Here is a 16,076-nt window from a genome sequence, read left to right on the forward strand (position 1 = left end):
TTTTCAATTGAGAAAGAAAATAATTTTAATCCAAACCCACCTACCACCCCAATCCAATTACCGATCTCTTAAACCTTATTTTCAATTGAGAAAGAAAATAAATTTATTACTACATAACACAATAAATTTATGTAGGCAACTTAAGAAACAAGTCACAAACCTTATTTTCCGAGTATCCTTTGCAGCCCCTGTGGTATTGACAAGCTCAGCCTCCAACTCCACCCAAAACTTTTGACCTAGACCAGTGTATGTGGAGAGGAGTGACAGGTATTGTATATGATACTACAAATGGTAAATCTAGTAGCACAGTGTACATCCTCTGTTATCTTCTTCCAGACACCAGTGTCTCCCATCAACACACTTGGTAAAATTTATAAATATGGATACTGCATATATAGTACAACTTGCATGTGCTACTGGCTACTATATGCAGAACTTTTTTTAAATTATTTTAAATAATGGAAGCAAAACAGATGGGAGTTTGTTTTAAACATAAAGAGAGGAATAAAATTTACTTATTCCTGTTGGAAATATTTATGGCTTTTTCCTAGCTATCAGCCTGAGAAATAAAAAAGGTGAAATTACAAAATTAGCCCTCAAGAGAATGAACACAATCAGTTAATTAAGTATCATATATATATATATATATATATATATATATATATATATATATATATATATATATATATATATATATATATATATATATAAAGTATTAAAAATATAAGCAAAATTTTAAATAACTTTACTGTTTTCTCAAATCTGCAAGAATATGTTGGCACTGATGACTTTGACCTTCTTAAAGGTTCTCTCAATAATGTTCCATGGGTTTGGATTGGAGATGATTTCGTAACTGTTGAAGCTCTTTCTTTTGATTCACCTGTAAAATACAGTCCATACTTGTATGTTGTCCCATCTGAATTATCTGTTTTCAAAGATTTGCTTCTTGCTCTTGGAGTTCGGCTTTCTTTTGACCTTTTTTACTATGCTAATGTTATATTTATGTTACAAAAAGATGTGAAAGGGTCACCACTTTCAGAAGATCTGTTGAGTTTTGTCCTTTGTGTTCTAGAAGCTGTTTCAGATTGTCAATCAGAGAGATCAATGTTTGAATAATACTTCTTAAAGGTTCTCTCAACAATGCTCCATTGTTGGTGCCTGATTCTCGAGGGCTTCTCATGGCTGCACGAGATGTGATGTATAATGATCATGCACCTTGGTTTGATAATAATACCCCTCTGGGAAAACATATCATACAGGGTCGTTTGAATGTACTGTCGAACAAGCTTACACCTGGAGTGAAGTTCGTCTGAATGACCTCTATTTTCCTTAGTTCTACCTGGAGTGAGGTTCGTCTGAATGACCTCTATGGGGGGCAAAATGTAAAAGCTAGTAGACTCACCTATTGCTTTAACCAAAAAACACCACCATTTTCCCTAAAAGAGATCCTTTCAAGCAGCTTGTCCATTAGATTTTATATGCATCAGCAACATAAACATAGCCCTAGGAACATCTAATAAAGTCAAGATCACTTTAATTCATCCAAACATAACAATAGAAACACATAAAATAGAATTATAGATAAATTTACTAAAATAAATGAGTGTATAGAGAATTATTACATCAGGAAAGCATAGCAAGGAGCCAGCTAATGAGCCTGCAACAGCCAGAAGTGCACAAAACCGGAAGTCATATATCACATGTTCAGTAGCAGACATGGAAACAAATGGATGTATTACAAGACTGCAAGAGAATCCATGGTCATTCATTATAGATAATTACATTAGGATTGATACTAATTTCATGGACTACCTCATTCTGGATGAATTTGGTGAAGAACCTCTTAGCTTTAATACTGTCACCATAGTTTTAACAGTTTCACAACTTTTTTTTTCTCTCTTTGGCATTTCTACAAACACTTTATGTGCATATTTCTTAAGCATGTTATGAACCTCTACAACCCAATTGTTAGCATCATTCTAGTCAATTCCTTTCTTAGCAACCTCTCTAACTTCCTCTCTTGGGGGGTCCAACATTCCAACCTTAAAGTAAACAAATAGGAACCCAACATTTTTGCTTTCTGATACAAACCTCCATTGTTCCTCAAACATTAGTTTATGAGCAACTGTTACAATCATACATCATACAGACTAAGATTTTTCCAAGAAGGTCCGAACAATCATAATATAATCACAAAATATGTAAATAGAGAAACAAAGATATACAAATAGAAAAATAAGGATTGTGGTACCTGTTCAGCCTTAATCACATGCCAATCGGAGTTGAGGGCTTTGAGAACTGGAATCGGACCATATTTGAGCTGGTTGACCATATTTTTTCTAACATTTGTGTGCATAATACTCGAAATTCAGAAACCCTAGATGTATAAACAACACTTCGTGAACCCCATAAGAAAAGATAAGGAACTCATAATTCATGTGTGTTTGCGAAGGAAGGGGGGGAATGAAAGAGTGTTAGAATGGAAGTCTATTTTGATAAAATACAAAGATGATGATGGTGATTTGTTGACTATAACATGTACCTGTGAGCTCAGATTAGCTGAATTGATTGCAGATGGCCTTGCGCTTCCATATAAAGAACCCTATACCTAAAAATTTGACTTATTTGGGGTTTTTATATTGCATATTGTCGAGGTTACCCCTGAGCAGGAACCACCATTGTTAGAAGAAGTAGAAGAAGACAAAGTGGAAGAAGAAAAGCCGGTTGAGATCGAGAGTATTGAAGTAGAAAAGAATGGGACCCATTCCGATTTTGAAAGTGAACAAAACCGGAAAAGGAATCTGAAAAAATACCCGATGATCCAGATTTGAAATAAGTTGAAATGGAAGAATGATTGTTTGAATTTGCTCAGTTATTTCGAACCCTCGCACGTATTGCGTTGAGAGAAAACGAGAGAAGCAGAAGCTTGAAAGAAAATAAAACCCTACCACGTGCTAGAGAGAAGGGAGGTGGCGATGGCTTAGGGTTTACAGAGATACGGGAGGTAGAGAATGAAGGGAGATCTAGAGGAGAGAGTATCAGAGGGGTGAGTCGATTGCAAGGATGAAAAATAGATAGAAGATAGAAAAAACGAGGCGGGTTTTCAAAATTTTGGGGATTTCCTTTCCCCCCTTGTCTACTAAAAGTGCTTTTCATTAAAATTATAAAGCGATAGGTACAGACGACGCACGTTTAAGATAAACCACCCTCCGTGTTTTTTTTTTCTTGAGACACTAAATTAAGGGCACGCAATAATGCGTGACGTAAATCCTTAAATTTTTTGGAGAGATAACACTATTTTAAGGGCACGTCCTTTTGCGTATCATTAATCAGTGCGTGTCGTAAAAAGCGCGTCATTAAAGGTCTGTTTTCTAGTAGTGCAAGTTCCATGTTATTATCATTTGATAAAAATGTTTACTTTACGCTATCATATGGTTTCATTCTTATCCATGAAGATTTCACTTAACAGATATGTTTCCCAATGTACTCGATCAGTTGATGCTTTCAAGCACACCTATCTACTCATATATAGTAATTTACATTTTTACTTTTTTTTTTAATGCTTTTATGAGTCATTACATTTTTTTATGCTTTTAGCTCTCACATTTGTTACATACTATAAGAGCTATACATTACATTCCATATTTGGATCGAAATGGTATATTAGATTCAAAACATTCCTTTTTATTCGTAGATAATAGTATTTTGTTTTTATTTATTTATTTAGTTTTTTTTTTCTGTTTTTTTTTTCAGTCTGTCACGGTTTTGTACCTCTCACCTTTTTATGGATTTCTACCTTTTTAATATGATGTGATTTTTATCATGATATCATTATGATGTCATATTATAACACTGTTGCATTGATTACATAATGCATAGCTTATTTGATTCATGTAGAATATATATCTTTGTAGATATCAATCATAATAATCATCATTTCCAAATCTACCCCTTTGTAGATATGTTGCCATTTGTATTTCCAACTTTATAACAAATGGTTAGCATATTTTTTGATATTTATTTTTGCATATGTTTGTTAATATAGTTATTTACATCTTTTACCCTTTGTTTTCAACAATGTTTTTTAGTGGGTTTTTTTGTTATAATTTGGTAGAAGTTGAATTTTTATGTTATCTCCCTGTTCATCTGCTTTCTATATGTAGGGTCCATGGCTATCCACAATGGTATATCGATTTTACATGTCATGTGAAGTCGGCAGAAATAACAGAGTACATGGATATACATATGCAAAGAGATTTCTAAAACACAACAAAACATTTGGTGAGGCTGAACGATATATGTTTTGCATTTTCTCTTCATTTGAGATATATTTTAGATATAATGTTATTCTTACCATGAAATTATTAAGACGTGATGTCATTTTGGTATTCCAATTTTGTTTTTTACATTTTTAACCCTTTGTTTTGAACATTCTTTTTTATTGTTTTTTTTGTTATAATTTGGTAGAAATTGAATTCTTCTGTCATTTCCCTATTCATCTGCTTTCTATATGTAGATTTTATGTCAAACCACAATGGTTTATCGTTTTACATGTAATGTGAAGTGGACAGAAATAACAGAGTACGTGCATACACATATGCAAAGACATGTCCACAGTAGAACACATATGACTGCTTTAGTCGTCAACATCAAAGTTCATGAGTTTGTTCGGTTTCTAAAACAGAACAAAACAGTTGGTGAGGCTGAATCATATATGTTTTGCATTTTGTCTTCGTTTGAGATATATTTTAAATATAATGTTATTGTTACCTTGAAATCGTTACCATGAAATCATTAAGACGTGATGTGATTTCAGTATTCCAATGCTTAAATGATTCATATTTTATTTTATTCATATTCGGCTATATGTCTTTGCAAACATAAGTTGTATTAAAGATCATTTCCAAAGGTACCCCTTTGTACATATGTTACCGTTTGTCTTTGAATTTCACTAACAAATGATTAACATACTTTTTAGTGTTTGCTTTAGGTGTGTTTTATAATAATTTTTTTGCTATGATTTGTTACATATTGAATCCTCCTGTTATTTGGCTGCAATAAAAGCTTTTAGTTCATTCTTGAAGATTTTATTTTACATTACATTCCATATCTTCCTACACATGGTATATTACATTCAAAGTATATAAATTATGCGATTGATAGTTTACTTTTTTTTTCTCTTTTTTTGTTTACTTCATTTTTTTTTAGTTCTAACTGTAATTTTTTCCCCATATTATAACAGCCATACATTACATTCCATATCTTCCTACACATTCTACATGATAATTTTCAGTTTTTATTGGTTTCTTTTTTCCTTTTTTTTTCACTCTGTTTCTGACTTTTTGTATCTGTTACTTTTTTAACACACTCTATTACATTCCATATTATATAATATTTGGTTTACTTATTTGGCAAAAGTATATTTGATTGAATTTTCAAAATTTGTTAATATATTGGTATCTTTTTTATGCTAATTTTGTATCTCCCTTTTATTTTTAGCATGAAATCATTAAGATGTCATGTTATAATAGTATGGGACTGTTCACAGTATCCATATTTTATTTGATTCATATAGCTTTCTATATCTACTACCATTTGTCTTTCGATTTTGGTAACAAATTGTTAACATATTTACTACAGTTTGTTTTTAAGTGTGTTTCTTAATGTTTTTTTAGTTATAATTTGGTAGAAATAAAATCTTGGTATTCTTTGCCATTCACGAGAGCTTTTACTTTATGCTCACATACGCTTCTCTCCATACTATAACAGGTCTACATTAGATTCCATATCAATCTGAAAGATGTACGTTTTTTAATATTTTTTTTTTATTATTATTAGTTTTTTTATCTATATTCCATTAAATATTATATCTTTTCAGTTTCGTATCTGTTTAGATATTAACTTCAATGTATGCTTACACACTTATTTAGAAATAGAAAAATATTAAATGTTAATATTTTGAAATTTCTTCATAATTACAGATTTGTACACTATCGAATTCCAGAAGAGAGGTCTTCCGCATTGTCATACTTTACTTTGGGTAAACAGTTCAGACAAAAAATCCAATTGATATTGACAAATATATTACAGCAGAGTTGTCGGATCCAATTAACGAGGTAGAATTGTACGATACGATAACAAGTTGCATGATTCATGGCCCGTGTGGACCGCTTAATGAAAAGGCTCCATGTATGAGGAATGGTAAATGTACTAAACATTTCCCTCGACCCTTTGTTGACAGTACATTCTTTGACAGAGAGGGATATGTACGGTACAAGCGTAGCGTAGATGCACATCATACTACCCGATATGGACAGGTTGTAGACAATGGATATGTGGTGCCCTACAATAAAAGGCTTTGTTCCCGTTTCCGTGCACACATCAATGTTGAATACTGTGGCTGGAATATGATGATTAAGTACCTGTTTAAATATATTTCCAAAGGAGCTGATCGCATAAGATACACACTCCAAAAGGCAGAATCAACCAATCAGTCATCTGCAGCGCTGCCCACTACTAGCCATAACAGATCCGAAAATGAAGATATATGTGCTGTAAACGAGGTACATAACTTTTTGGATGGGCGCTACATATGCCCACACAAAGCAGCACGGCGAATTTTAGACTTCCGTATACATCAACGTCATCCAGCTGTACAGATTCTAACTGTACATGAGGAAAACATGCAACAATTGTTGTTCAATAAAGAAAACACAATACCTGAAATACTATCAAATCCGAACAGTAATATTACCACCCTACTTGCGTGGTTTGAAAGTAACGCAAGAGATGCAACAGGTCGTGATTTGACATACCTGGATTATCCAAAATCTTACAAATGGGAAAAGTCATCTAATTCATGGAGCCGAAGAATTTATGACTCGTCAAAAACAGTAGGTCGGATTGTATTCGTACATCCTACATCCATCGAATTATTTTACTTACGGATGCTACTCTGCCACCAAAAGAGATGTACATCATTTCAAGATTTGCGCACCGTACGAGGTACCGTTTACCCAAACTTTCGGGCTGCTTGCAATGCACTTGGATTGATAGGGGATGACATTGAATGGCTTACCTGTTTCACAGAAGCTTCCATCTGGGCAACTGCATCATAGTTACGATCCCTTTTCTGCCACCTATTGCTTTTCTATGAGGTCAGCAATCCACGTTTACTATGGGACAGTGCATGTGATAAGATGAAAGATGACTATCTACATACCTTGAAACTCCAAATACCAGATAAGAATGTTGGTTCAACTGCTGACATAATTGAACAACAGTTGCTTCATGATTTAGATAATATGCTCCGTTCTGCTGTTCCATCCAAATCCATGGGAGATTTTGGCCTTCCCGTTCCTTCATCTGATGTCATTGGTATTTTACAAAATCGTCTTCTACTTGAAGAATTGAGGTACGATAGGGAAGGGCTGATGACAGAGCACAATGAGCTGGTGCCAAAATTAAACAGTAACCAAAGATCAGTCTATAATACAGTCGTCAGTTCCATCGAAAACAAAAAACAAATACTGATGTTTGTTTATGGACATGGGGGTACCGGCAAGACATTCCTATGGACAACCATTCTTTCCTATTTTAGATCCATAGGATAGATTGTATTGGCTGTTGCTGCTTCTGGAATTGCGTCACTTTTGCTACCTTCTGGAACAACAGCACATTCAAGATTGAAGATACCTATCGACTTAACAGACAAAAAATCATGTGATATTAAAAAACGCTCCTTCCTTGGAGAACTTATGCAACGTACAACACTCATTATTTAGGATGAAGCACCAATGAGTGACAGAAGGTGCTTTGAATTTTTGGACCGCTCACTTAGAGATGTGCTAGATTGTGATCAACAACCATTTGGAGGGATATCGATGCTTCTCGGTGGTGATTTCCACCAGACTCTTCCCGTTATACCAAAAAGCACACGTTCGGAAATCATTGCACTAACTTTACCGAGTTCATACCTATGGCCATATTTCATGGTTCGGATTTTACATACAAACATGAGACTACAATCATCTGACATAACAACTCAAAATTCAATGTCCACATCAGCTTTTGCAAGATGGTTGCTAGCTATTGGAGACGGAATCATAGGTATACCAGACAAAGACGACCCATGTGATTCAAGTTGGGTACAAATTCCATCCTCACTCCTAATATCTGCCACTCCAAACTCTCTACAGACGTTGATAGATTTTGTTTATGGAGACGGTATACTTATCGACCCCACTGCTGCAGATCTTTCAGTAAGAGCAATAATTTCTCCTACAAATGAGACAGTCGACGAAATAAACACCCACATTTTAAAAATCGTGAGAACAAGTGGTAGAACATACAATAGTACAGACATCATGGAACCAAATGGAAAGCATACATCAGATATGGAAGGCTTGTATCCAATTGAATACCTAAACCAACTAAACTTTCCAGGAATACCACCACATGAGCTTACAGTTAAAATACATTGTCCAATAATGTTAATAAGAAACATAAATCAGAGGGAAGGTTTATGTAACGGTACCCGACTCATTGTCTCCCAATTGTTACCAAACGTTATCGAAGCAACCATCATAACCGACACTTGCATTGGAAAACGTACATATATACCATGGATAAAATTCATACACAAATCATCAGATTTCCCATTCACGTTTTCACGAAAACAGTTTCCAGTGAAAGTTTGTTATGCGATGACTATCAACAAGAGTCAAGGACAGTCACTGCGTAGAATAGGCATCTATTTGTCACAGCCCGTCTTCGCACATGGACAACTTTATGTAGCACTATCCTGAGCAACATCACCAGATTCCATAAAAATACTAATAAAGACCAATGACACAGTGGAAGAGAATCAAACCAAAAACGTTGTCTTCAAAGATTTATTGCAGAAACTTACTTCAACAGAGGTCTATAGTATCACTACCTGTCATACCTTTCGTGAACACTTTTCTAAAGACCATTACTACTTTTTGAAATAGCTTCTGCTGTTGACTGCTTCCACATAATTTACATATCTATAAAATTTCTTATTCTTTTCCGAATATAACACTGATTTTCACACATTTCTTTCTATTAGAAAACGGAAACAACTCATGACGAGCATTTCTGACTTGAAGACTGATGGTATTGGAGGCCCGCTACAAGTTAGAATACTGTGAAAATGGAAACATGATGTCCTGCGATACGAGACTTGGTATCTTGCTGTCGATAGATTTGTAAGTAGTCACCAAAAAAGATTACAACAAAATCAGGTTCTAAATTTTATATTTCGATGTTCTTTAAATATTAAAAAGTATGTTGATAACAAAAAAATAAATTATTTACAGAAAGTATAAATAAAAGTTCTTACAACAAAATTATTAATAACAATTATTTTATGTTTATAAAAACATCGAGTTCGTTACTTTCAAAAAAATCATCTCTTTAATACATGGTATATTCGTATATAATATGTCATAATCCGTAAATCATAAATATCCCTGTTTTGTAATAAAAACATATCTAATGTCAACTTATTAACATCATGATGGAGAAACTACATTCATCGATTCATATAACAATCTCTTTTTACAGGCAGATGCTATACAAATTCTTGGACAGCGAACAAATCAGAGTTACATCGAGTCTTTCCTCCATGTTTCACAGTGTTACACCATATCAGATTATAGTTGTCCTCAATTAGATAACTATCAAAAATTCCTTGAAAATGAGTTCTACATCGATGTTGGCCTCAAGTCCATCATACAACCAATTCCAGAGACAACAACAATACCCAAAACCTGGTTTCGGTTCGTATCAAAATCACATCTCATAGACCTCGGAGAAAGACCACCATACTATCCAGGTAATCATAATACCGAAATATCTGATTACATAGGTGTTTCTTACACATTTACATTTACTACTAAACAGATTACATTGGTGTCTTATCAAAGATCAGAGAGTGTACCAAAGCAAGCGGGGAATCATTTGTCTTGCTCATACTAATGGATGAAAGGTATACATAGTAAAAAGCATATCACAGTTATCAATTTCTTCATACCTATCTAACACCAAAAAAAAAAATTCAATTTTATTAGTGGTAGTAAACTTGCAATCAATCTATGGAAAGAATGCATAACCAATCCAGAAAAATTCAACCGCGACTCCTTACATCAACCACCCGCGACAACGGTTGTTGCCGTCACGAACCTAAAACCATCCATATACAATGGTACTTTTTTTCTACTCAGCCCTCTATATATCGGTATTATCATTGTCATATAATGTTATGTCATGCACTCAATCTACAAATCACTTTTCTATAGGAGTATTACGTTATGGTTCATCACATGCTACACATATCTATGTGAATCCGGACATACCAGAAACAACAGCACTCATTAATCTGTGAGTCATAAATTACATTAAAATCAATTATTCCGTATGATAAACTTTCCATACTAATAAGAAGATGACATCAGATTTACAGGACCTTCAAGACCAGCACCACCACTATCAGGAACACCATCAACCCTATATGACATGAAGAAAAAAAACAAATCTGATCTTCTGGTAACATCAACTTAATAATATCTCTATTTACAAATAACATCAGCTTCAGACATCCACATCCAATTCTTTTATATCCACAGGATAAAACATTCATCGTACAGGCTTCAATCAAAGAATTTCACTATCAAAACAGCTGGTTCCAAACAATATGTCCAATATGTAAACATCCCATCTTCAAAAGAGGTGAAAGCTGGTACTGCAGTGCACATGGACTAATCGAAAAGCCCACTTACATGTAAGCATCTTTTGAGTTAAATAAAGAATCATTATTTTCTAACAAAAGTCTTGATGAATATTTTCCATTCATAGATACAAATTAACAGTAACCATCACTGATGCTACGGACACAATATCAGCACTAATATCCGAGACATCATGTTGGAAACTGTTAAAGTCATCACTTGAGAACTTTATATCCAATAACCCACACATAAACAGAAACACCCTACCTCCTATCATCACTGACCACAAGGAACAAACAAAAAAGATGTCGATCCAAATGCTTAGAGCATCAACCCTCGACAATATACGCTTCATAATAATAGATATTGAAGAGCCAACAACCAAGGCTCAAACGTCTGTGCCAGGAACACCAGCTCAACCACAAATGACAAGAATGCAACCAACTGACACAACACCAGAGCCATCAACACCTGTTGAACATGTTGTGCGTACTCTCACCTACGATCCCCAAGGTAAACACCCAATAACAAAATCAAATTCAAAAACAAAAATACAAAAAAAATACTATCAATTTTCAATTCATGTCTAACAGAATCTGCACCAAGAAAAAATGCAAAGCGGACACTCAAACAGCAGACATCATAGACAAGCACCACAAACGGATCTTTTGTTTGGACCAATATCACTATCTTTTGTAATATAAATATATCATCATGATCCATTTGTTTGAACCATTGTCACTTTCTTTTCTAATATAAACATATCATGATGACCCCCTATAACTATAAACAATAACAAATAACTTCTCTTTGTATCAATACTCTTCTTCTAAATTTCATAAATGTTTCCACAAGAAAAAGAACAAACACTTTCTTTTCTTCTATGAATTAACGCACCACCTACATTATAACATGCATGATAGCTATTACCTAAAACATGAACACACACATACCGATTTAAATAAATAATCCGTTTAAATTATCCACTAATTAATAATATATTACGGTAACAACTATTATTAATACGCAATTAAATGCAGATACATACATCCTAGCAAACACATTGCATAACAAAAGAATATTTACGATCACTACTTATAAACTTACATAAATTACCACTTAAATTATACTAGATTCACTTAAATATTTGGGCAGGTGTTCTGACTAATATCACATCCAACCACCAAACAGTAGCCATCAAATTAATTACCAAATCCATGGTCAACGATTCTATCTACGAAATTAGCCAAGCAAACCTCATAGCCACCCTATCTACCACTTTTAAAAGCAGACTAAAAACCAACTAATACCTCTACAAAACTGCAAACAAACATCATGAATATCATCATGTAGAAACCCATCGATCAACTCCAAACGATGAAGTTGTCCTTGGCAGATGTCCAAACGACGTACACCACTATCAACAATTCTAGATAGAACATGCTGCATGATGCTCCAACAGAACTGCCATACATGCATGGTATCATCACCAACACTGTGAACGCCAATCTCGACAAAGACACAGTCCTCATGCTCGATATGTTCGACATGATGCAACAGAATATGCCAGCAGCTATCGATGTATGCAAGAAAATCACTCAACACCACCCAGAAGCATGACGAATCGAAATCACAAGTTTTTTGCGACCGTATAACATGACTCCTACTGTTATCCGATACGTAATCATCCAGTAATAAATAAATATATTTTCTTCCGTAATCAGTCGTCCATTTGTATACTTATCCGTTAGAAAACCAAATCAATATAAATATATACAGATCTCTTAGTTTTCCATTTAACAAATATATAAAATAGGTTCAAACGCAATCAAATAAATATTATTTATTTCAGAAGCCATAAAAATAAGACAGATGCTAAAAACGAAACCTCTGCCCCCCGCGTAGCGGGGGATAACCATCTAGTTATTATTATTATTATTATTATTATTATTATTATTATTATTATTATTTTATATTTTCTATTTTTTATTTTGGATGAAAAAGGAATTTAAAATTAAAAGAAATTGAATTTTTGGGGTTAAAAGTGTCAAAAATCAAAATTTGAAGGAAAAAGACGCATTATGAATTAAATTAGGAAGGATAGACACAAAGAGTCTCCTAGCCGAGTTGGAAACGCGCGAGGTTTAGGAGACTCGGGTTCGATCCCAGGCATCGACAATTTCGCTCCTCCCCTTCCTTTTTTTAATTAAACGCTGTGCGGCTTGCTACTGCTTAGCCAGCTTACCTAGCCGCGATCCGAGCCGAGCCGATATCCGAGCCGTATACTTCCAACCGAGCCGCAAACCTCCAGCGACCGTGAATAGTTTCCGGCCGCAAACTCCGGCCGTAAACTATTTCCGACAGTAAGCTCCGGCCCTGAACTCAGAACCCCTAGCTGTCGGCTGCAATCTCCGACCAAAAGCATCGTTTTTTCGACTTTGAAGCTCCAAAACTCGATCAAAAACCCTTTCGTATGAAAAACACGAAGAACAAACCCTCCTTATTTTTACGAGATCTATCCAAAAACGCAAAAATGTTTCGAAAATAAGATCAAATAATGCTCCAAATCTGAAAACAATTGACTGATACAACTTGGCTTTGATACCATTTGTAAGTCCCTAATCTGCCTGTGTATCTGTCAGATCCGTTTGATGGTTTGAAATCTCAATCAAACGGATGATGTCAGATCAAATAGAAGGGAAGGTGAAGAAGAATATTATGAATCTTGAATGTATTGATAATATGAATTAAGTTCCTTACACAAGATTCACCCACACAAACGTTCCTTTCTCTCTGGCCGTAAACTCCTTCGTGTTCATCAATCTATTCCTCACACCATAATACGTATATTTATACTAGGGGAACATGGGCCGGAAACAAATGGGCCGTAAATGAGTTTACGGTCGTAAGGTGTTTACGACCGTAAACTCAACCGTAAACATGACCATAAACTCATAAATATTACAGAAAAATACAATTGCCCAGAAAAGTAAAGTATAAACTAGGGATGAAAGTGGGTCTAAACCCGGACCGGATGGACCCGGACTCAGAAAACCCGGAACCGGTTAATGGGATTTTGTAGAACCGGAAACCGGACCGGTATATAGGAACCGGTTCCGGTTCGGTTCCGGGTACGGTTCCGGGTAAAGTGGGTCTAGAACTGGAAAACCCGGAAACAATAAAGTGGGTAGGTTGGTACCGGATAAAGTGGGTTTAGAACCGGAAAACCCGGAAAAACCGGAATTTTTGGGTAATTACTTATTACTTAGCGGATTAAACTTTGAAAATTTTCATATTGATATCCCAACTTTGGGGGACTGTAACTCATTGAATAAGAAACTAAAATTAACAAAAATTATAGTCTAAAATCATGTACAAACTCTAAAATAAACTTTGGAAAAAACCACATGTCAATCCGACTTTAAACGAATGAGATATGATATCCCGAATTTGGAGGACTGTAAATCATTGAATGTTAAACCAAAAATGACAAAATTAAAGTCTAAAATCATGTACAAACTGTAAACTACAAGTTGCAAAAAACCACATATCAATCCGAATTCAAACGAATTAGATATGCATGTTTTAAAACTTTCACCGAATACAAAAAAACAAAAAAACTAAAAGCTTCCAGCTTTGATATCTCGACTTTGGGGGACTGTAAGTCAATGAATATTAAACTAAAAATGGCAAATTTATAGTATAAAAACATGTACAAACTCTAAACTAATTGTTGGAAAAAACCGCATGTCAATCGGAGTTGAAACGAATGAGATATGTATCTTTTAAACGTTTCACAAAAACCGGTTCCGGTTCCAAACACCGGTTCCGGTTTTTAGACCCGTTTTACCCGGACCCGATGGACCCAAACCCGGATTACCCGGAACCCGGATAAAGACAATTTTTAAACCCGAAACTGGAACCGGTTTTATATATTTCGGTTCTAACGGTTCCAGTTCCGGTCCGATTCCGGTTCCGGTCCGGGTTTCCGGTTCTAAATCTCATCCCTAGTATAAACCATATTTTGACCCAACAATATTGGGCCGAAGGTTCGGTCCCTCCTACTGCTGGGCCCGAAGGTGAGACAGGCCAAATGGAGTAAAAGTGGTCTGGAACTGAATTGGAGTGAAGGAGAAGGGTAGGCTCGGTCCGAAGGGGAGGTTCGGTCCCTGGTGCGAGGTTTAGTCCTGGTTGCGAGGTTCGGTCGGGTTTGGTCCTCAGTAGGCTTCGGGTTCGGTTCTGAGCAGGCTTCAGGTTCGGTTCTTGGAGCTTCGGTTTAGTAGGTTTCGGTCCTTATAAGGGACCTTCGACCCTAAGAGGGTTCGCTTCTTATGAGATGGTTTTGGTTCCTTAAGGCTGTTTTACTCGTTTTTACCCCATTTTAAGCGGTTTTTGACCCGGTTAAGGGTCGAGATGACCCGAATGATTTCAAAAAGTTAAAGGAACTTTTGAGAGAGATTTGGGAAAGGCTTCTTTTGTGACCTTTTTGAGTGCTTAGCTTCGCAACGCGAGGTCCATAAGCCCCATTAAGCCATGTTTAAGGATCTTACACACTCCTGATGAGTATGCAACATTGTTTTATCGGTTTGGTTCATTACTTACCACAGTTTTAGGTTATGGAAATCTAGATATACGAACTCTTCAATTCGTGATTTCTCATTAGCATATTGAGTTGTACAGTAATTACATAACGTAAACCCTAGTATACAAGGGTTAGTTTAGTTGACCGGTTTGACTTGTTGACTTTATTTGACTTTGACGTGACCCGAATTTAACGGTTGTCACAATTTATGTCAATATGCTTGGATCTACCATGATCCTTTGGTTCTATGGTCAAAGCAATCATGCCTTTATTATCACCATAAAGTTTCAATGTCTCCTGAATGGTCTGGACTACTCCAAGATCTCTGATGAAGTTCTTCAACCAAACCGCTTCTTTTGATGCCTCACTTGCTGCAATGTACACTAATTCACAAGTATAATCAACAATTGTATCCTGCTTGGAACTCTTCCAAGTCACTATTCCACCATTTAACACAAACACCTATTCTTACTGAGAACAAAAGTTATCTCAATCTGTCTAAAATCTAACATCACTATATCCAGTTACTCTTAAGGTATCACTACGTCAAAGGACTAAAATTATATCCTTCATCCTTCACAGATACTTACGTATATTCTTTACTACAATCTAATGAGCTCTACCAAGATTGCCTTGAAAACGGTTAACCATGCTCAAAGAAAAAGAGAGATCAGGGCGAGTACATTTCATAGCATACATGATTGAACCTAAATCCAAAGCATATGGGACTCGACTCATATCAT

General features: G+C 35.3%; 1 protein-coding gene across 1 annotated transcript; it reads left to right on the forward strand.

Moving 5' to 3' along the window:
* Positions 1-7,199: 7,199 nt before the first annotated feature.
* Positions 7,200-7,613, forward strand: LOC145010327 (uncharacterized). Its single transcript, XM_078968882.1, has one exon. It carries the CDS (start codon positions 7,200-7,202, stop codon positions 7,611-7,613), a length of 414 nt encoding a protein of 137 aa, XP_078825008.1.
* The last annotated feature ends 8,463 nt before the right edge of the window (positions 7,614-16,076 follow it).

The sequence above is a fragment of the Lactuca saligna genome, chromosome 8, assembly GCF_052625555.1.
Source record: "Lactuca saligna cultivar CGN05327 chromosome 8, ASM5262555v1, whole genome shotgun sequence".
Taxonomy (NCBI): Eukaryota; Viridiplantae; Streptophyta; class Magnoliopsida; order Asterales; family Asteraceae; genus Lactuca; species Lactuca saligna.